This window comes from Carlito syrichta, unplaced genomic scaffold, assembly GCF_000164805.1.
Source record: "Carlito syrichta isolate Samal-C Ts95f unplaced genomic scaffold, Tarsius_syrichta-2.0.1 Scaffold313184, whole genome shotgun sequence".
In the NCBI taxonomy this organism is placed as follows: Eukaryota; Metazoa; Chordata; class Mammalia; order Primates; family Tarsiidae; genus Carlito; species Carlito syrichta.
Window position 1 is genome coordinate 553,359 of NW_007257280.1, and position 23,532 is coordinate 576,890.

The following is a 23,532-nucleotide window of genomic DNA, read 5'->3' on the forward strand; positions in this document are numbered from 1 at the left end:
GACACTGAAGTGACCAGGGTGAACAAGGCAAGGTGTTGGTCTTCAAGAAGCTCACAGCATAGTAGAGAAAGCTTCAACCATGATAAGTGCTGTGAAGCACTTCCTAAGAGCAGGGCATAGTAGTGGAGGGGAATGGGTCTTGCAAGAAGAGCAAACAGCATGTCAGTGTCCTAAGGCAGGAAAGCATTTATAATCTTGCTTAGAGGAACTGAGGGCTAGAACTTAAGAAACTGAAAAAGGTATTGGCAGGAGATAAAATAAGTTAATAATTTCAGTCTTTATTCTAAGGTCCATGAGAAGCAGAGCCTGGATATGGATGGAGAATGGATGGAAAGGAACAAGTATAGAAGCAGGGAATCTAGGAGGCTATAGCAGAAGAGAGATGATGGTAGTTTGGACTAGGATAGTGGCACTAGAAATAGAAAGAAGTAGATTAATTTAAGAACCATTTAAGAAATAGGGTTGATGGGTATAGACTGGTAGGACTGGACATGGGTGTGAGGACAGGAAGAAATCAAGCCAGGATTCTGACTTAGGAATCAGGGTAGATGTCATTCACTGGAGTGGGAAACACTGAAAGCAGCTTCTCTTGTGTGTGGTACAAGATTAAGAGTTCCATTGGGATGCATGGGGTTTGAGGATCTGAGTTACCATTTAGAGATGCAGGCAAATTCTAGGAGACAGATGAGAGCAAAAGGCATAGCATTAGTAGCATAAAAGGCACTACTAGGATGAAACCATGAGCCAAGGGGAGACAGCCCACCATGAGCATGTAGAATTGGAAGAGAAGATAATGAAGGATTGGACCTGTAGTCTTTGGGGAGGGCAAGGTGACCCCATGAGGAAGCAGTCTGAGAGGCTAGGCAGTTTGTCATGTGAGGGTGAAGCTTAGGGGAAGGTCATTCAGAGGGCTGTAGAAACCACAGGAGAAGAGGAGATAGCCTTGAAAATTTAGAGTGTGTCTGTATCAATAGCATAAGTTCTGGTAACAGATACTTTCAGCAACTTAATTACTAGTGGTAGATAAAAATCTGAAAGATAAGGATTTTCAAAGAAAAAAGCGGGGTGAAATGCAGAGGCAATGGTTAAATCAAAAGAAGGCATGTGTATATGAAGAGTAGAAAACATTTGTCCAAGTGGTTGTAGATTCCCTTCTGATGAGCCCTACTGAAGGGTGATGCCTTTTGCCTATCCCATCCCATTGTCTCACCTGGGCAATTTGGGTAAATATGGTGATGCTACAAAGTGGAAACTCAGCTACTGTAAAGAAGGGTCATGGCCTGGGTATTTTCTCCCTGTCTCTCGACTGGGTCTGGGATCCTGGCCTTCTTAACAGAGGCCCATACCTGTGAGAATATCATGACCAATATCTCCTCAGCTGTCGTGGCCACTGTCCCACTTCCTCAAGTCTCCTACACAAAGCTTATTGTAGAAAGATTGTAGAAAGATCTTTGCTTCTAGAGGACAAGACAGCACTGTGGACATATCCCTAGTGAGTCCCTGAATCCATCAATGGCATCCCTGCTCATATTAAAGGTCTCTTGTTGGAGAAAATATGCAGCCAATTAAGTTTGTCTGGCATAATTTCAGCTCTGTGTTGGTCGTGCATAATCCAAGGTTTTCAGAGTTACTCAGCCAAAATGAGACTGTGCTATCTCTGGGACTGAAGAGCAGGGGGAGTGGCTGGGAGCTGGCCCCACCCTTTTTCACGCCACTTTCTTATTTCTACAGTAATATTTTCTTTTGTATGAACATGTGGTATTTGTTTTAAGCAAAGCACTCTACCAGTAAACATGAAGATGCCACTCTGGGTTTCTTACATGAAAAAACCCTCTGTTGGAGGTGACAAAAATGGTGCCATTCACTTCAGTGGAAGACTATGGGGCCAATATTGTCCCCAAGGTTGTCTCAGCTCCATTTCCTCTTGTCTAAAAAAGGTAGGCTACTGCTTCTCATTTAAGGCCTCTCCCACTCCAGCCTCACTTAACTGTGATTAATTTTTTTAAAAATCTCTTCTCAATGTTCTACAACTTTTTCAGAGCAAGTTGGAAATAAAGAACCAGATTGCTGCCAGGCGTGGTGGTTCACGCCTGTAATCCCAGCACTTTGGGAGGTGGAGGCAAGAGGATTGCTTGAGCCCAGGGGTTCGAAACCAGCCGGGGCAACTTGGCAAGACCTCATCTCTACAATAAATAAAAAACCTAGCTGGGCGTGGTGGCATGTGACTATAGTTCCAGCTATTTGGAAGGCTGAGGCGGAAGACTCACCTGAGCCCAGCAGGTTCAGGCTGCAGTGACTGTGACCATGCCTCTGCACTCCATCCTGGGTGACAGAGTGAGACTCCAACTCAAAAAAAAAAAGAACTAGATTGATTTTCACTGAATAGGCTAACACTGCATCTATCAAAGGCTATCACACACTTCCAGAGAGTGTGCTACCACCAAGATATTTTGTGACATAAGTACCTTGATTCTCATGAAAACATCACAAAGGTTGAGAAAATTCCCTCCAAATGTTTCCTCTTTCCCCAACCTGGCCAAGGGCTTTAGGTATTAAGCAACAACAATAATGTTAAGGGATCTTTATTATTCAAAAAATAAATAACAAGATAATTACAAGTTCACTCTGGAAACATAGGAGATTGCAGGTAGATACAATAGATTTCCTTTAAATATAGTCACTTCATGTTGAGAAGTGGGCAGGCTTGGAGCTGTGCTCCCTGCCCCCTACCTCCCATCTATAGTGGTAGAGATAGACAGCCTGATTCGTGTGTGTGTGTGTGTGTGTGTGTGAGAGAGAGAGAGAGAGAGAGAGAGAGAGAGAGACCGAAAGGTAGAGATGGAGAGAAAGAAAGATTGAAAGAGAATGAATGACTGTCGTGGTGGGTGGCAGGGGCAGGGTTTTTCAGTTCTCCACCACATTAGACATTCTAGAGCCTGACCCCTTCCATCAGGGCCATCGGAACCCAGAGTCAACCATAACTGAATGTGAGTTGAGGTTCCCATTTCCTTTCTGCATTATCATTGATACATCAAATACATTATCCACTGAAAGACACTGCATGCAGTGAAACAACATTGAACTTGGCTAATTATCTGCTGTATACTCAGAACTCAATCTGTGCATAACGGCCTTGTCTTTTCACAGGACTCTCCGGAGGTCTGCCTCAGTGGGGTTGCTGCTTCAGAATATACGCTCTTATGGAGCAGGACCCGTCTGGGTTTCACACGACCTGTAATTCACTTATTCCAGCCCTACATGCCTTGGAGTGTATAATAAATAATTCCCCGTGAGGAGAATCCTAGGATTATAAATAGGCAGTTCAACAGGGGATGGCCTTAGCTGCTGTGCTGTGTGATGAAGACTGCCAGCATCAACTCTGCCATAGCCTGCGAGGTGACACAGTTCAGAGTTTGAGTAAGCCAAAGGATGTGAAGCCAGTCCCATGACTCACTTGGCTTGGATCAGTCACATTGACAAACACTGAAGCACCTGCTTGCAATTCAAAGACTCCTCCCAAGTGAATGGATTGTTGCCCACAGGGTTTGTTGGAGCTGTGGGTATTTGCCGCTCTGAGTAAGATTCTCTCGGATCCACCCGGGGACCTCAGGCAGAGGCTCACTATAAATGGTGCTTGACTCGAAGCTTCACGGTTGGAACAGAAGGTGACTTGGGTGTAGATATAATAGAGTCCTTGTCTTTTAACGGTCAACTGTTTCCCATTTTCGAGGGTCACCAAGTTGTTGCTCATGGTGTAGTATCCTTTTTCAGCCCACTGTAGAACTGTTACAAAGAGAAAGGAAATTTGTGGTAAGGTGAGACAGAGCATGGTTCGAACATCTAATATAGTTTCGTGTTGGATCCTGGCTCTGTATAGGAATGGCTAACAAATCACCACGGGCTTCAGAGCCAGACAGAGTCAGGTTCTGTTTCAGGCTTTATTCAAGCTTGGGTGAGTCACTTAATCTTGAATTTCAGTTCCTCATCTGCAACATGGGGCTCATATTAGAGCGTATTTCAGAGACTTGTGAAAATTAAATAAAGTAGCAGAGCACAATGAATTTCCTTCTTTTTTGGGGGTTCTTATAAGCAATTTGCTCCTGAACTTTAAAAAGTGCAAATGATTTCGAAATTCCGTGTTGTAAATTATGCATACCACGTTATTCAGACAAAATTTTTGCTAATGTTAACATCAATCATTGCTTGTCTTGAATTTCACAAAGTCAGAGAATTGTCAGTCTACCTAACCAGCCTCTGTACAGAGAAAAGACCCCATTTCTTCCTCCCTGATCATGCTGTTGCAAACCTGACAACCTGCTTCCCACAGCAAGGACTAAAATTAGTCAAGGAAGTATGAAAATAAACTGTGTGCTCATATCACTGCGTGTTTTGATCTCCCATTGTAGTGGGCGCCACTGACTTGAAACTACCTGCATTCTTGTGGCTAAGCCGGAGTACCCATCAACAGTGTGCCATTTTCTCAGCTGAGATGTTGAGTGGGTTCAAAGTAGTGTGTGCACCCGATTTCAAATCTCAGCTCTCACAGAGAGCTAGACTGACTGATGAGAGTGGGGGTTGGAGAGAAGTGAAAGTCCTGATGCATTTGCTTCCTTGAGTTTTTAAAAAAATAATATTTATTTGGTAATCTCAGGCCTAACGGGGCACAAGATCCTACCTACTATGACTCATCCTTTAGTAATGGGTAGACATCCTTAAACACTTAACATATCTGGGCCTTCCAGACCATCCCAGAAATAATGCTTTATTGTGATGTTTCCCTTTTGCACGGTTTGATTGAGAACAAAAAGGACAGGTTTACTATTTTTTAGTCCACTGACTTGACTTTGGTAAATTCTTACCTAATTAGAGCCTTTGCTGTGGGATATAGGGCAAGTTTGTAACAGCTTGACTAGGTAGGCATAATGCGTTTGGAACAGTAGGGGGTTGGAAGGAGAAGGAATGCTACTATCTTCCTGCCTGATTCCCTGCAGACCCACTGTGGTGCAGACTGCAAGATATTGTGAGACCAATATCAATTATGAGCCTTTTGGGAGAATCTGAGCTCCATGAAATATATCCAAGGGCAAGGACTTAGATACAGGTGGACGAAGACCAGTGGGCAGCTATTCTTCTAAGAGATTTCTCTGTCATTGTCATCCAATCCAAAAACGAGAAGATGTCATATGGCTGGCCACCCTAGACATGGCAGTATTGTGATATTTTCTGAGAAAGGAGTAGTTGACAGAATTATTAAATATTGTAAGAGTAACTTGTATCAATGAGGGGCCTTATGTCACTCTTTTGACATTGAAACCACGGTGAAGTAAACTAAGTAGTGGCACCTTACACTTGACAGGTACATTTTTGCTGCATTAGCTGATTTGATGCTCAAAGCCACCCTATGAACTAGGGGAGGTAGGAAACTGCTACATAAGTAAAGGGACTTGCTCAGGGTCATCCAGTAAGTGGTGATCATAGTTCTTGAGCATGAGTATTCAAAAACTCCCAATCCAGTGCTCTTACTCCCATACCATGGTCCACGATAATGATAACCATTCCTATGTTACACCCACTGTGAGACCCAGCCCACCTAAGAGATGCGGTGGTCTCTCTCTCATTCTCATTCTCTCTCTCTCTCCTTCACACACACACACACACACACACACACACACACACACAGAGAGAGAGAGAGAGAGAGAGAGAGAGAGACAGAGAGAGAGAGTTTAGAACTCATTCCAGGCACTCTGCTGAATTTTTCAAAGACTGCTCTGATACTCTTCCTTTATGTCGATGTGGGACGTTATGTTAGCGTGCATGTTTCCATCCATTTATCAGATGCAACACATTCTCTAACACCAGCTATCGCAAAGTACAGATTTGGGAGAAAAAAAATCTAAAGGCTAGAATGGTGGCGGGACGTATATGGAAATAAGATCGTTCAGAGTTGAAAAGATCACAGTATGTCGTCTGTTGTTACTTCATTGGAAAATCTAACGTCTAGGCATCTATTGATCTTTACAGAATGATTTTACCTTTAATTTCCCTGAGGTTGGCCCCAGTGAAGCTGGGCTTAATCATACAGGGATTGACAGATGGCAGGAAATGCCCCCTGAGGCCCATTTCCACACAGTGAAGAGGGGGTTAGAAAGAGGAATGCTCTCAGTCAGGAGGTCACTACCTTCTATGTTGTCAGAATAATGGTCCCTCCACCCAGTAATTCATCATTTAAAACCAGTCATTGAGCAAGAACATAATGAGAACATCAGGATTGCGTCCCACCTCCTTTTCTCCTTCTAAGCCCCATCTGTGCATTTGAGCTCACTTTGGAGACAAAGCAGAGCATATGAGAGATGTATGGGCAGGTTTGTAAATTGGGCCCCAGAGGAAGAGATGCGCCCAATCATTAGGCTGCATAACTTCAGCATCCAGCCTCCGCCTTTGGGTGGCTAATGCTCAGAGGTTGTGGGACTTACCAGATGCTGTTTTACTACTGGCATCGCTTATGACATGTGCGGCAATTTGAGGATTCTGATCACCTGAAATGAAACCAAAAGTAAACTGTTAAGTCAAGGTAATACAAAACTGCCCAAAGAACTAGTGCATCAAGCTCCACTGTCGTGAAATAAAGGATGTGCTCAAATAGATTATGTAAAAGGAAAGATAAAAATGGTCTGAAATTCCTATCACTGAAAACAAAATTGATTTCTAATATCATAATAATTGAATTGGCTGACTCCATTAATCCCAGTCTCCTATTAGTTAATCAATACTCAATTCTATGTTACATAGATTGACATAGGTTACAAATACTGGTGTTCATTAAACATACTTTGAATTTTGCTTTTAAGAACTGCCTGGGGAAGCGGGGCACACCTCATCGATAAGGGTACCTGCACAGTGAATATTTACATACCTAGCCCTCAATTGTATCCACAATTTTAAATAAAAATTAAAAGAGGAAAAAAAAGAAAAAAATACAAAATTATCCATAAAAAAATAACTCCCATACATTGGGGGTCTTAGTGGGTCCCAGAGTTGTGTCTGCACACTTAGCTAATAAAATATGCAATCTTATGGTCCAAGTTTATGGTGGCTGATTTGGTCAAGCAACTGGTCAAACTATTGTATCTATCTTGAATTATTTCTTATGCAAAAGGCTTAGAGATTAGATGTGCTAATCTCCTAAGTGCAGAGACTGTGTGGAAGTTTATTTATTTGTTTGTTTGTTTATTATGAGCCTGGTGCTGGACACTTTCTAGGCGTTCTATAAATGTTGAGTCAAATTGCATGACCTAAATGACCAGGTTACTCAAGTTTGTCTTTTTCCTGAAGTCTGCTAGACAGCATTCATGTGAACTATTTTTTAAAATGTCACTATAATTAACAGACAGCATGATAGTATTCAATGTATCTTGCAGTCATCTTAAGACAAAATCTTCATGAAAGTCAAATGACCCTTTAGCAGCCAGGCCAATAGTTAAGCTCTCAGTACTCTCTTTGCTTCAGAAAATAGTGTCTATATCTCTATATGTATGTATCTCTTTGTGTGTATTAGATTTGCGGAAGCCAAGACATCAAGTTCACAAATTCTGTGATATATTAGTCTCTCTAATAACATCCCCTCCTTTTCATAATCTGCTGCTCAGGTTGCTTTAGGCATTGTTGTATTGATTTGGGGTGACACGTTCTAAAATAAACAGGGAAAAGTTAGTGTGTCCAGAAAAGGAGGCAAGTGAGAGAGAAAAATGCCAGAAAAGGGTCATAGAAAGAACAAGGGAAGACGTTAGGGATCTTTAGCCCAGAGAAGAAAAAGCTCAATCAAGACTTGGGAGCCATAATTGCTATCTTCCATATCTAGACAGCTGCTGTGTAGGAGAGGAATTATACTTTGGTTAATATGGCCTCAAAGAGCAGAACTGGGACTAGTGAGTGGAGATTGTAGGAATAAAGTTTGACTCAAGAGAAAGAAAGACCTCTCTCAGGTGGTATGTTAATCTTACTATAATTATAAGAGCCATTCAAAGATGGAACAGGCTACCTTCTGAAGTAGAAGGTTCCTAATCCCTAGCCATGTTTGATCAGAGACCAGGCGGTCAGTGCTGTTGTGAAGATTTGTGTTCTGGAAATAGTGCTGGAATTGAGAACCATCAAGGTCCCTGCCAGTCCCGAGATGTTCATGATGCTCTGACTTCAGAACAGGGCAAAGAATAGAACACTGTCACACTGTCATTCCTTGATTCCAAAGGCTCCACCTTTGGGATTCCTTGATCCCAAAGGCTCCACCAGCCACTGTCCCCTATGAAAAACTATTATCATTGAGTGATGAACACTGCTACCAAATGATGACTGGTCTGTCATCTCAACCTCCATATGTGATACCAGGCTGTATGGTTGCTTTGGCCCAGGTATTGAACCTAATGGGATTTCTTAGGGCTTGGTATTGTCAGCATCAAAGGAACATAGGCTCCCTCATAAATATGCATAAAGCCTTTCCAAATCACAGGGACCAGAGAAGGTGTCAATCTGACAATTGTGTTTCTGCTTTATTTCCAAGGCTAAAAGTTGCCAGACTCAACATTGGGTTGTTCAGTATGATTAGCTTAAAGCTGCCTTTTAGTTTTTAAGCATTCCCAGAAATTGGTAAATAAAAACCTACCTTTCTGCATCTCAAAGTTGTTTTCTTTCTTCTTCTCCTCTTTGCTTAGCATTATATCCTTTAAAAAAATTGCAAAAGGTCATTTTGACAGGGGCTTTGCTGTAGGGTTTTATAGGTATCATTCATTTGGCATCTGTCATTACTCTGTTGTCTGTTTCTGGTGAGGATTATCATATAGACTCAAATCCTGTCACTAATTCCATCATTCCGATTGGGAGCCCATGGCTCTGACAGATGAGCTGACAGCCCAGAAAGCCCAGGGGAGAATCTGGAAGCAAAATTCCGGCTTTATTATCTCTATTCCAGTGCTCTCTCCAGACCAGAGGTGGCAATACTGACCCTCCCTATGACCCCAACCTCCCTGGCTTTGACAGGTATTGACAACTAATGTTGAATGGGGAGGTGACTCTACCCTGGGAACTGGTGTATGGAATATTATTAAATATAAAGCATGCTATTTATTAGAATAAAATTGGTCTGAAATCTCATAAGAAAAGGTAATAGAAAGTTTGAAAGTTTGATCTTGGGAGAGAAATCTCCGACTATGAAAAGACCATTTTAAATTTTGTTATCCCTCTCAATGGGCTGAAGAGATTCTCTTGTTGACGGTTACTCTGTATGGCCTGTATTTATTTAGAATAATCAGCATTTAGGAAATGCAGGTCACCTCTCAATGCTGCTGATGTTCAAAGGCAAATGCTACACTTTAAAAAATTGTTTTCACTTATAAACTGAAGGAAGGCTAGAGGTACTTCAAGAAGCCAACAGGGACTTCCAACAACACAGGTTGGAAGGTAACACAGACTATTGTTGCCATTTTTAAGAGACTGAACAAAAGGCCTAGAGGATTTGACTGGTCAGTATGAGGCTGAGATTTAAACCAAGGATAGAAACTGATATCACATTCACAGGTCCAGCTCAGCTCATTCCACCTCTCTATCCTGTGAACACAAGTGAAGAAGATAGTAGTGTTTTCACATCTTGTGATAATCCAAGTCCTGTGCCCCTTCCCACTCCTGGGATCAACTGTCTATAGAAACCTTCCTTTTCCTACCCCCCACAGAAAGGATTTGTGTTGTCACTGTTGAGTGTCTTGCTGCGGGCTCAGCTCAGTTGCCAGATGTGAGGGCGTTGGTCAAAGAGCCCCAAAGGGAACCTGGGCCTCGGAACGCTCACATGGGCCCCAGAGCTTCAACTTTCCATTTGAGCTGAAGTGCGACACTATGAAGATGCAGCGACAGGAAAATGTTTGTGAGATCACAAGTAAACAAATGACTTTTAGTGTCTTTTCAAAAACTGGAGTGTGATGATTGAGGTTGAGATACTTTTAGGCTAGGTGGTTGCATTGGTGTCGAGGCCTGGCCAAGATGAAAACATGAAGTCAGCAAAGCTTGTCTTTTATGAGCCCAGCCTTGCCTTTTCGTGAATTTTCCCCCAGCCACACTCCCCAGAGCCTTTTTTTTTTTTTTTTTGCTTATCTTTCTAACTCAACTAAAATATTTTTCAAAGTGGACTTTCAGCAAATCCGGGATTAGTTATTTCTCTCCAAGTGGGTATTCTATGTGACAGGTATAGACAGGTTATCCTTGAACTCGAAAAGGAAGTGCCTTGACCCTTGCAAAGGCATCTCAGGCATTGGTGGGAAGATCATTAAACTGATCATTCTAGCAGGGTGTGAGGTGAGTAGTAAGTTTTAATGTGAAATTACTCTATTGAAAATTATACCTCTGCTTACCCTAACATGAACCCTGAATCTCATCTTCCCCTCAAAATAACAGCTTGGTGCTACTTGCCTCAAGAAATAAATCCCTTGTCACTAAAGGTGTTCAAACAGAAATTGGATGACCACTTTGTAGGGACGGTGGAAAGAAGACTGAAGTTCAGAATTGAAAGCTGGATCTGATGACCTCTAAGACTCCATCAAGCTCTATGACTTGAAGCCCCCAAATTCAAACTTGAGGTTGTTCAGGACCAGCCAAATTGTGGCCCAGAAAAAAAAAGCTTGCTAACATTAGCTGAGAAAATACAAATTCAGTCTGAAGCTATTCTGTAGTTGGCCTGTTGAGTTAAAAAATAGTCTAAAATATTGTTTTAAAGTGCAAAGTTTAGGGCAAGGGGTATTGGAAAGGGGATTAGTAATTGGAAGAGGAGGATTGGGTAGCTCGAGGTCTCTGTATCTAATCACTGCACACATCCTAGGTACAAATGACTTTGACTAAGGTTCCATGTAAGGAGGAGATCCCCAGGGTCCTGGTTGACATGCCTGAGAAGGTCTGCCTTTTTAGAATATGAAGCTTCAGAGCTGTCACTTTAAAAAATACAGGTATAAACAGGGAGGCCAAACTGACTATATTATTTACTCTTATACTGGTAGCGGATTTTGGAAACTTTACATATCCAACCTGAAATAAAACCGTGAGGAATTGGCAATTCAACTGTAAAATTTCAGTAAGAAGGTGAGGGAGAAGAGGATCAACAACAAACTGCTCTCACTGCCATTGGGGGGAACTGAAGGCTAATCACATAATTACAGAATGTCAGAGCTGACAGTACCCTTACAGATCATCTCAGTTATAGATGAGAAAACTGAAGCCAAGAGAGGCTAAGTTATTTGCCAAAGTCACACAGCCAAGCACATTCAATATGCTATTTGGAATAATAGCCATAGTTTTGAAAGTGCCTCTATTCATATTTAAATTTGTAACATCTCCCAATACCCTGGAACACTGCCATAATCCTCCAAGAACTGACTAAATTCAAATCATATTCCATGCTGGCCAGTCTTACAAATAAAAGTTTAGCAGTTTCATCTCAAACCAAGATTAGTTTAAAGAACCTGAAAGTGAGCCACAGATTTGAACCACGTTCTGATCTCCCTAGGTGATTCAGGAATAAGCATTTAAAATCTTTGCTAATGGATTAAAGTATATATCAAAGTCAATATGGAAGGGCAGGAATAAACTCAGAAGTAAAATCTTACACCCTGTATTCCTGCATTAAATTACACATCATCTACATGTGAGAACCATTTTCTGTTGGTGTATCCAGATACCACCCACTTAGAACAGAGCTGCCCTCGACGTGGAATGTTGCCTCCTAGACATGACCACTAGGTGAGCTGAGGGCCAAGGGTATTTGGCTCAATGTTCTGAGAGGAAAATGGGCAGAAAGAATTCTTGATGCTCTGCCCCAGGAGAAAGAGCCCATAGACCCCATGTCTGAGATGACAAAGTTAATATAAATATCTAAAATTTCTTGTTTTAGGTATCCTTTATAGGCCACAGTAACTGCAGTGACTTCATGCTGGCAACTGACCTGGTGGGCTAGAAGGCTTTGACCCCACTCTGCCTCTGGTCATGACTGGCCCTGGAGAGGACTAGCTTCATGAGCAAGTGGTATTAGGTGGGATCTGCTTTGAGAATATCCATTACCTGCTCCCCACACCTTTCCCCACAATAAAAGGAAAAGACTTCACTTTCAGGACATCTGAAATTCCATTATTGAAGAAGCCCAAGAGACTGTTATCAGTGTTCAGAAGTTCCCTCACTTGTTTCTTGCCAACACAGCAGCTGCCAATAACTACTGCATCCCTAAGAAATGGGGACCGGGCAACCCCTTCGGGTCCCTTCCCATTGTGGGAGCTTTTCTGTTCTCTCAATAAATCCTGCGTTCTAAAGAAAGAAAGAAATGGGGGATCAGACCATGGATCCATTGTGAGAAGGCATCAAGGTTTGGATGCAGAGATACAGAAATGCAAAAATCAGACTTGGTGGACTTCATCATTTTGCCCAGTGGTAGGTACACATATGAGCTCGTGAGTCTGTGTATTTTTCCCAGAGAGAGCCTTTTTCTGTTCTTATCAAGTAAGAATGACCACACTTTCAACTTTCTTTTCCTTTTTGACATAGGATTTTGGCTTCATTTTTGCTTTTCTGATACACACACTCATACACATACCATGCATGTGCATATATTTGTGTGCATATAACAAATGTTTAAACTTAGCCATTGTCAGATTTCAGTTTCCCTACCTAACAAATGCAGTAAAATATTTCAACGACACTTCAACCAACAAGTAACCTCCTTACCTTGACGAAGCCTTCAAACTGACTTTTAATCTCCTCACAGTTCAGTAAGGATAAGACCCCTTCTCCTTTGTAGCATCTCTGTATTGTTTTCATGAATACAAAGTCATCATGAAGATTCCTTTCATCTTCTATCTGTTTGAAAATAACAGGGATATGAGCAATGTCATTTTGAAAGAATGCCGCTAAAAACATCTGTCTTCACATTCAATTCCACACCATCTACAACGGGAGAAGGACATTGAGGAATAACAAGCTATTATACTGGCTTATTGGTATTTGGAATTTGCAGTTTAAAAATCTATAAAGCCCAGCAATTAAGATGTCATATTATCTAAAACTCTAGGTAGAAATCAGAGCTATTCTAATACATTTTCATCACAAAAATACACAGTTTTTTCAACATACTATAGCACCATTATTCTATAACTGTCATATTTCCGATTCCTCTGGTAACGATTGGTCATTATAAACACCCGTCCATAAAATAGCTTTCTGCAGTGCTATTTTGCCTGCTTCATCTTAGCATTTGTGATGCAATGCTTTATACAAAGAAGTCAATTTGCAATGTCAGTTAACTTGAGTTCTAATTACATCTCTCTCTCTTTTTAACTTAAGTATTTTAGAAAACATTTTCATCTTTAAAGAAATCATTTTTCATCCTCAACGTTAACGAGATGTTTTATTTTCCAATGTCTTAGAATAATTAAATGTATAGAATTCACTTGTATCATCAACAAATTTTGCACCATTTTCTTATTTTAGGAGTATATTTTTTTAGATTCTAAACAAGATCCAATTAGCTGGCAGCTTTTGTTGTCATTAAGATCACACCCAAATATTATGGTACATTTGAGTCTGCCCAGGTCACTACTTCCCCTTTAAAGGCTAGGCCTATGTCCAGGCATTTGATTGACAGAGCATACCAGGTCAAACACAAACAAACAAACGACCAGACCAGAAGACCCCTCTCTCCCCAGTGGTAAAACCTAAAATTTGTGTAACCTAGTGGATCGCTTGAATTCTCATTGCCTCACTTTATCTTGATAGAAAATATCATGGTCTTAATTCCAGGTCTGCATCCTAAGAGAGGACACCAAGCATCCCTAAGAACATGCAGTCATCCAGCCACAGTTCCCACATTCAGAATTTTAGGAACAACCTGATAATTGATCAGTTTTCTCCTTTACATCTACTTGTATGACTGGCATTGTGTCAATACAACCAATAATGCTTCTTAGTGGAAATGAATAAATACATGGAAACAAAATAAATCCTGATGGCTATCTTTTCCTAAGAATGAAAAACAACCTAAATTACTCTATTTTTTTCATTTGTTTCTGCAAGTCTAACCCCTTAAGAATGTAAAACATCTCCAAGGGAAACTGAGTATCTTGCATCTATAATTAGTGCTTGAAGAATTATATAAAGAATGCCATTTATACTCAAAGACTGCAAATTTTGGGACTTATCCATTTCTATGTTAATCTGAATCACTATGAAGTTTAGATCAAATTGTTACCCTCCTTCCCTGGTTTTAAATCTAATGGAAAAAGTTGTCTTCCTCAGAAAACAAAATAGCTTACTTTTTAAGCAAAACTTTAGCAAATAATTAAAGTTAGTGCATATGTCACGTTTACTGTGTGTCGGGCACTGTTCTGGGCTCTTTACAAGGCTAAAATCACTTAATCTATGACTACCATTGCCATCCTCATTTCTCAGATATGGAAACTGAGGCACAGAAATAACTTGCCCTGGAATTACAAAGATGCTGGAGGTAAAGCCAAGATTTGAACCCAGGCTGTCTGACTCCAAATCCCAAGATCCTAACCAGAGACAAGAATATGAGACTTCACTGACTAGACAACAAACATTACACCACAAAACCATTTATCTATTTGGGTTTCTACCATTGTCCACCATTTGGGCATAACTAAAACAAGCCAACCCACAAATCAATAAGGATTCCAAACTGAGTTAATAAATACTTTTGTTTCATCTTACCTTGTCCAATCTTCTATGAAGATACACAGCAAAAAGCGCAGACCCAATCATCTGGGTAATAAGAAAAATAGAAAGTAAATACATAAAAATTTTCATGCTGACAGGTGGTCCAGTGGCCGCAGATCGGGGAGAAGGTTGGCTGTACGTTTCGATCATACTGTGTTAAAGCTGAAATGGTATCGTCTGACCTAGAAGGTGGCAGAGGCAGCATGAGAAGATTCTCAAAGTGGCCACCTTACTCAGGATTAGTTAAGAGCACACAATCGTCTCAGCCCACACTTCCTGGAAAATGTGCTTCGTAGTCTTCTCTCCCAGCAAAAAAGTTACGTAAAGGTTTTTTTTTTTTTTTAAATTATACCCATATCATTCACTTCCAGGCTTTCCTTTTTGTTAGTAAAGAAGAAACAAGTTTCTTCTTCCATACATTCATTCTTGCCTTGAAATGTCATAGACTTCTTCACAGACAATGGCAGTATTTTCCTATTGCTGTCTAACTTTTTGGGTTCACCAGTTTCAAGGAAAGTGACAAATTCATCCACCAGCAACAGACTTATTTCAATTTCAATTTTACTAATACAAAGCGGGAACCTGGTATATGGGGAAAGAAATATATATGTCAACAAAAGTTTGGATTGATTTTATGACCAGTATGCCACTAGCCAATTGCTTTTCAAGACTTTACTTCTTTATTTTATTTTATTTATTTATTTTATTTGCAACAGGGTCTCATTCTGTCACCCGGGCTGGAGTACAGTGACATAACAACTGCTTGGGCTCAGGTGATCCTTCTGCCTCAGCCACTGGAGTAGCTGGGACTACAGGAGTGTGCTACCATGTCTGGCTAATTTTTTTTTAATAGAGACAAGGTCTTGTTATCTTGCCTAAGCTGGTCCCCAACTCCTAGAATCAAGCAATCCTCCAACCTTGGTGTCCCAAAGTGCTGGGGCTACAAGTGTGTGCCACCATGCTCAGCTACTTCTTTAACCTTTACACTCAATGAAATCCCAGCAGTTTTTCAGCATTTACATAACATAAAGCAAAAAAAAAAGAGTGCTGACTATTATTAAATAAAATTTAGCTGGAAAGCTAATGCAAGGAAAATAAATTTATCAAATGCAAAGGTTAAATAGAATCTCAAGGGAAATCAGGCCAAGAGTCTGAAGTTAGAGCAAAAATGGTGACTTGACTTAGCCAAGTTGCCTATCTACACTGTTCCAATCCATCAGATAATTGCTGATGCTGATGTAATGGTTCAGAATAGGGAAAAGAGGCTGCAGTTAAGAGGTCTAGATTCTAGTGTTTGCTCTCTCAATAAATTGCTATGGACCTTGGACAAATCACTTCACCTCTTTAGATCCGTTTCCTCATATCCAAAAGGGGCAGTAGCACCGGCCTTTCCTACCCCATAGGTTGTTGTGAAGACCAAATGAAGACGTGCATGAAAGAGATTTGAAACATGTCAAGTAATAGACAACTCTCATCTCAAAATTGTTGGAATCTGCTTGGCCCAATAAATGAGTTTTCCAAAAAATTGCCAACTCCTTACACACTGACAAAAACCAAACAAACAATAACAACACTCAAAACACCTAAAGTTTTGACAACGAATTGAATCATTGAGGTATGTAGGATTACACATTTCTGAATGACTTTCGCATTATCTTATCAGATTGCATTCAAACTAACAGCAGCTGTGGAAACCCCTACCCCACATCCCAACCTGGTCTAGAAACCATGATAAAATTGCTTTGGTGAATCCTATAAAATTGTTTTGAGAGACAAATAGGAAATGTAAAAACTGCTCTGATAGTCATGCTGTCTATATAGTTAGCACCTGCTTTCTTCTCCGCCCACGCCCCAGCATCCTGTCCTGGGCCCGGATCTGTGTAGCTTTTCATTACATCTGCCAAGTAGGTGGCTTAAATGCACGTGACGAACTTTGATCAGTCAAGTCAAAGGCTTTGGTTCTTAGAGACAAGTAACCTTAGTTCCACTGAAGGAAAATCATCATGGGAGCCAAAGTGGGCTCAAGGGCCTCTCCAAGGCCAGTTTCATACCATTACAGAATACCAGAGCTGCAAGGGCCTGCAAAGGTGATTGGTTTAGACAAGCCACGAGGGAGAAGATACTAAAGGGATCACAGAGATGGATGCCTCTACTTCTTGATCTCCAGCCTTCTGCAGTCTGATTTCTGCCCACAATATTCCCCTGAAATTGCTCCCACAATTAGTTGCTCAATAGTTTTGATTGAATACTCTTCAGAGTTTATTTTTCATGACCTCTCCATTACTGTGTTGGCCTATGATTTTACTACCATCTTTTTGAATACTCTCCCCCCTTGAATTCTACACCACCGGGTTTCTGTCTCTTAGAATCCTTCTTCAAGTGAATTTCTTTGCTTTTTTTTTTTAAACTAGGAAACGTAGATTTATTAAAGGAAAGATACATTGTGAAGGGCACAACGGGCAGAGCAACAGCAAGAGTGTCTGCTGTCTGTTGCCTTCTTTGTTGTTTTTGTTTGTTTGTTTTTAGTTGGAATCTTACTCCATTGCCCAGACTGGAATGCAGTGGCACACTCACAGCCATCCCCAGCGTTGACCTTCTGGGCTCCAGGGATCCTTCCACCTACTTGAATTCTTCCAGGTAGCCGGAATTACAGGCGCACACTGCCATGTCCTGCTAATTTTTGATTTATTTAGAGACGAGGTCTCACCAAGTTGCCCAGGCTGGTCTTGAACCTGCGGGCTTAGGCAATCCATTCGCCTTGGCCTCCCAAAGTGCTGGGATTACAGGCTGAGCCGCCGAGCCTGGCCTTCTTTGCTCTTCATACTTCCTAAAACTTTGGTATTCTCTCTCCTCACTTTTTCCTCTCCTCCCTTCTCCTCTCTCCTGCTCTCTTTTCTCATTCTCCATAATTTCTCCAAAATCCCTTCCATGGTTTCTTTTTTTTTTACTAGTATGTACTTTGTGATAAATGCCAAATCTAAAACCACAGCCCTGAACTTCAGACTTATAAGAGTTACCTCTGAATATTTTTACTTAGACATCCCAAGGCCACTCCACACTGGGCATGTCCCAAACTTAACTCATCTCCCCACTCTATTTCCAACCCAGACCTGTTCTCTCCCTTAAGGTTCTACAAATCTCAGTGAATGGTCCCATCACTCACCTAATTGCTCAAGTCAGAGATTTGGGAGTCATCCATGGCTCCTTCCTGTCTCTTGACTCAGATTGCCCCAATTCCAGTCTCTTTCTCCCCAAACTTCTGGGTTTTCACCTCTACTCTCCTCGCCACCTGCCAACAGCTTAGTCCAGGCCGACATAGTCTCTCTTTTCTAGATTGCTGAACTGTACTATCCTAATTTATCTCCTTGCTTCTCTTCCTGTCCCATCCCATCCATCTTCCACACTGCCAGCAGAATGCAAATTCTAAAACTTACAAATGACCATATTATCTAATCCGATTTGACCCTCTAATACTCTTCTTGATCCAAGGATGTAACTGACACAATGCCCTGGCATACTCAACATGAATGAAATTGGCTCAAGAATGCTCTGCTTGTTCCTTAATTCTATTTTTTTTTTTTTTTTTTTTTTGAGTCAAAGTCTCACTCTGCTGCCCAGGCTGTAGTGCAATGGCACAATCATGGCTCATCACAGCCTTATCTCCTGGGCTCAAATGATCCTCACACCTCAGCCTCCCACAGTGCTGAGTTTACAGGTGTGAGCCACTGTGTCTAGGCTTGTTCCTCAATTTTTGAAACCTCCCCTTTCTTCCATCTTTCTGCCGGTTCTCTAGCTTGATGCCACAATTGACTACTTTCCAGTTTCCAAACTTAAGCTCTGTTTTCTGAATTCCAATTTTAGAATCCCTTTGTGTCACGACCTCCCATACCTCTCTCTCCCCAACAAGGAGTGGATTGGTTGTGGTGATGGATCCCCTTTTAAAATCTTCAGCTGCCTGATGCAACCAGAAATGATTATCAAACTTAGTTTCCAATAAATTTATAAGAATCACGGAGTGCATGAAAGTGCCTGTAGCCACATCAAATATTGGCCATCTTTTTCTTAGTTTACAGAAAGAATTAAGTTAATGAATTGAAGTATCATTTTTTAGTTTTTTTTACACGGAATTTTTTTACACAGATTAAACATTTTTTTAATCTGTCACCTTTTTTCTACTATTTTTCTGCTAGTTAGTGATTGACATGTAACAAATACATATCAAGAAAAAAATAAGAAAAACAATGGATCATACTTCAACAGCTTGTTTTTGATGTGAATATGCTTGTGGTTGTGATTTGATATTGATAACCTAGAACACAGTCATAGTTTCTGCTAGGAAAATTCTTTCCAGTACATATGAAAGAGTTAAATATATCAGTATTTTGTTTGTTCTATGAAGGACCTCACAAGGGTTCTTTTCCCTGAATATGTCTGGAAAACTCTAAAAGAAAGGGTCTCAATTCTTAGTAAGATAAATGAGCTGACCCCTGCCCACATTCCTCTCAGCTTTCACAACTCATTCAGGCTCAACCCTGAGCATCAAGCATATTAAGCTGGTTTTATTTCCTTGGAAGTGCTGTGCTTGTTCATGCTGTTTCCTCTGCGCAGGCTGATTTCTTCTTTTCTTATCCATGAATATTGAAGTGAAATGTCCGGTCTCGGCCAACAAGTTGCCTTCTTCTGTGCTTAATCTACTATAGCATTTGCCACATCACATCATAATAGGTTTGTTTGATTTTTCTGCCATTAGCCTTCTGCCTCAGCCTTCCAAGTTGCCAGAACTATAGGAGCGTGCTACCACACCCAGCTAATTTTTGATTTATTGTAGAGACGAGGTCTTGCCAAGTTGCCTGGGCTGGTCTCGAACCTACGGGTTCAGGAAATCCACTCGCCTCGGCCTCCCAAAGTGCTGGGATTACAGGCTGAGCCACCGATCCCGACCTTCTTTGCTCTTTACACTTCCTAAAACTTTGGTATTTCATCTCCTCACTTTTCCCTCTCCTCCCTTTTCCCCTCTCCTGCCCTCTTTTCTCATTTGCCATAATTACTCCAAAATCACTTCCATGTTTTTTTTTCACTAGTATGTTCACTGTGATAAATCCCAAATCTAAAACCACAGCCCTGAACTTCAGACTTGTAAGAACAACTACAAGTTCTTAATCTGTGCTTAATCTATTATAGCATTTGCCGCATCACACATCATAATGGACTTGTTTGATTTTTCCACCATTAGCTCTTAGAGGAAGGAGACAACTTTTTTTTTCCTTTAAATCTTAGAATCCTTGGTTCCTAATACATTGCAAACAATTAGTAAGTATTTGCCAAATTACTACATTTTCCTTTAAGAGAACAGAAAAGGAAGTTGTAAAACATTCTAACCTGAAAGAATAGTACTGGCCAGCCTCTCTGGTGATATAAACTAAAATTTAAGTTTTCTTCTATTCCTTTAATTATCTCTCTTTCCTCTGGAGTCAGTTCCATTTGTTTATTTTGGTCCTTTTGGTTTGACAGTTTTTCTCAAATGTCTGGTAATCTTTAGTTGTCTGGTCATATTTATAAATGAAAAACTGTGCTGGTTATTATGGGTAGATGGCATGAATTTCCTCTGCAATTGTGTTGATCTGTTTTCCCACAAACCTCTCTCCAGAATGGGAGGATCTGACTGTGGATTCTGTTTAAGTACGTAGGCCCTATCAACAGTCAGGCTTCCCTTTAGGTTATGTGGGTGGAGAGGCAGGAAGACCAGGGACCCCCACAACTGATGAAGTAAGGAGGGCTTTTCTCTGGGGGTGGAGCCCTTTAGAGGGTTTCACTCTTGACTAATACTGGTTTTCCTTTTGTTTTCGTTCTCCTATTTGTTGTGGAGGTCTCAGCACCCTCCCTAGAGGTCTCTCCAGGCAACTTTAACCTGAAGACAAAGCAAAATGCAGCTACTAACAAATGGTCCACTGGCCAAAGAGAGGTAAAAGAAAAGGGTCTCCTGTCCCAGCATTTCCACTGCAGTTCTTCAACATGTTACGGTAATGATTGTCTCCCAGCCCACTCCTGCTCTTCACTTTCACTGACTCTGAGAGGTGCTTCTTTGGGAAAGCATACTCTTACCTATGGTTTCTTGAATTGCAATGTTTTCTACTCTGATTTCTCTGTTAGTCCAAATTCATTGCCTTCCTTGTTTCCTAGTGCCTCTCAAAATTCATGTCACGTGGATGTCACCTTTTAAAAATTTCCCATGTTTGTTGTGGTTTCTTTCTTTTTATGTTTATTTTTGACTAAGTAATACATTCACGTGGTTAAAACTGTAAAGGATACAGGCCAGGTGCAGTGGCTCACATCTGTAATTCCAGCACTTTAGGAGGCAGATTGCTTGAGCCCAGGAGTTCAAGACCAGTCTAAGCAACATGGCAAGACCTTGTCTCTACAAAAAAAATTTAAAAATTAGCTGGGCATGGTGGTACACAACTGTAGTCCGAGCTACTGTACCACAATTTATTTAACTCATCCCCTATTGATGAACACTTAGATTGCTTCCAGTAATATGATATTTCAAAATGCTAGCCAGGTTCGGTGGCTCAGCCTGTAATCCCGCGCCTAAGGAGGCTGAGGTGAGCAGATTGCCTGAGCCGCAGGTTCGAGACCCACCTGGGCAACTTGGTGAGACCTCATCTGTACAATAAATAAAAAATTAGCTGGGCATGGTAGCATGTGCCTGTAATTCTGGCTACTCGGAGGGCTGAGGCGGAAGGATCGCAGAAGCCCAGCAGTTTGAGGCTGCGGTGGCCGGGAGCGGCCACTGCACTCCAGTCTGGGCAAGAGAGTGAGACTCCAACTCAAAAAAATTAAAAATAAAAAAATAAAAATGCTGCAACACCAAGGCAAGAGGATTGCTTGAGTCCACGGGTTTGAGACCAGCCAAGGCAACTTAGTGAGACCTTATCTCTACAATAAATCAAGAAATTATCTGGGTGTGGTGGCGCGTGCCTGTAGTTCCAGCTACTTGGAAGGTTGAAAGGGAAGGACTGCCTGAGCCCAGCAGGTCGAGACTGTGGTGGCTGTGGTGGCCATGAGTGTGCCAAGCCTGGACGACAGACTCTGATTTAAAAAAAAAAAATGTTACAACAAAATAACGTTGTCTTTATTCATTATAAAGTTTTTTCAGGCATTTTTATGGGATCTGGAGGGCTAAAATTTGTATATATCTTAACACTGAACAATCAACTTTTAACCTAAACACATCACACTCAAAGGAAGATGATTTAAAGTTGTTTATTTTCCATTGGTCAGATTGCTGCACAGTCAACTGTGTATGTTATACACCTTTTTCAAAGTCAAGCATCACATTTTAAAACTTTCAATGCAAAGTCCTGTATAGCCCTAAGGATGTGAATTGCGCCATGTGGGATTCTCCATGTGGACCTGCAGCAGAAAGTCAAAGATGATGTGATCTCTGGTACTCCCATCCAGAATGTTGCATTCGTTGTCTAGATTGGTAAGAAGTAACTCCAGGAGACACTTCTTTGAATCGGTTCATTTGTTTAAATCAGCATTCACTAAGTGCCTATTCTGGGTCAGTCAGGTGCTAAGCTGGACCCTGGGGATACAAAGAAAACATGATAGTCCCTGCCTTGCCAGGAGCTCTCAGTTCAGGGAAGTTGACCGATACATGAGCAGACAACCATAAACAATGTGAAAAGTGCCTCAGCAGAGAGTAATACAGAATGTTGTGGGAACATGAAGGAGGAGTTACCTACCCAGCCAGGGGATTGGGCTAGAAAAGTTATCTGAGAAGGTTCTCTAGAAGAGACAACTGTCATAACTTTGCATCCTGACTTGTAGCACTCCACCGAAAAATCCCAACACCCAGTGTCTATCTGCTGTCCTTTGCTTTTCTGGTCCAGAATCTTCCACTCTTTTCCATTTTGCAGAATTCTTCTAGTTGGTTATCTTTATTCTGACACATCAAAGGCTAAGGAGGAGTAAGGTGGGAGGGAGTTGGGGACAATCATTTCCAGCATAGATGATTGTAGTTGGGAATGGGGATGTTTGGAGTGTTGGCCTGGTTTTGGGCATTAGTTTTGATAGTGTGACCAGAATCCCTCAATCTCAGGTTCCCAAGGTAAAATTTCTTGACAAATGTCCACTTATGGTTTCTGACTTGTGGGAGCTCTGACCCCACTCCCAATTTGTGTGTGTGTGTGTGTGTGTGTGTGTGTGTGTGTGTGTATAGTTATAGTTATATATATAGTTATATTTATTGATGTGTTTAGATAGACAAGAAATGCAGGGCACAGTGGCTACTACTGGAATGTAAAACTGAGGCATGGAGAGAGGGAGAGTTTTACTTTCGCTCTATTCCTTCTGTGCTCTTTGCATTATTTTTACAATAAGCTTGTTTTACTTTTATAATGATTTATTTTTGACAAACTTTTTATTGATGTAAACCTTCACACATAAAAATGCACAAGTCATAAGTTTAATAAATTTTCATAAATAAGTAATCATCACCCAGGCTATAGGTCTATACTAGTGTCTCAGAAGACCCTTCCCTCTAGGAGGCTAAACCCTGGCTCCTATGCCCAGAAACCCCTCCACACAGTCTTTCCCTGCCCCCGCAATTTACCTCCACCCTAATAATTATTCTTTTAAAAAATTTTTAATATAAAGATGTGGGGTACAATTCAAGGTTAGGTATATAAACATTGATCACACAGGTACCCTTGTTGATGAGGTATGCCCCTTCCTCCCCTGCCAATCCCACCATCCCCCACAGTTTCCCACTAATGC

The 23,532-nt window shown here is 41.1% G+C and overlaps 1 protein-coding gene across 2 annotated transcripts; it reads right to left on the reverse strand.

Moving 5' to 3' along the window:
• Positions 1-3,083: 3,083 nt before the first annotated feature.
• CD40LG (CD40 ligand) lies at positions 3,084-15,072 on the reverse strand. 2 transcript variants are annotated; one of them, XM_008070213.2, is made up of 5 exons: positions 14,746-15,072; positions 12,745-12,876; positions 8,657-8,714; positions 6,474-6,536; positions 3,084-3,783 (listed from the first exon to the last, which is right to left on the reverse strand). In XM_008070213.2, exons 1-5 carry the CDS (start codon positions 14,899-14,901, stop codon positions 3,407-3,409), a joined length of 786 nt encoding a protein of 261 aa, XP_008068404.1. In that variant the 5' UTR covers positions 14,902-15,072; the 3' UTR covers positions 3,084-3,406. The 2 variants fall into 2 exon arrangements, with proteins under 2 accessions (XP_008068404.1, XP_008068405.1); XM_008070214.2 differs by lacking the exon at positions 6,474-6,536 and having other exon boundaries at positions 14,746-14,901.
• Between the last annotated feature and the right edge of the window lie 8,460 nt (positions 15,073-23,532).

Coding starts and splice junctions, on each gene's coding strand:
- CD40LG (XM_008070213.2), bottom strand. CDS start 14,901: ATGATCGAAACGTACAGCCAACCTTCTCCCCGATCTGCGGCCACTGGA. Junction 8,715..12,744: donor AGTTTGAAGGCTTCGTCAAG/GTAAGGAGGTTA, acceptor ATTTTTTTAAAG/GATATAATGCTAAGCAAAGA. Junction 3,784..6,473: donor CAGTAGTAAAACAGCATCTG/GTAAGTCCCACA, acceptor TCTTTGTAACAG/TTCTACAGTGGGCTGAAAAA.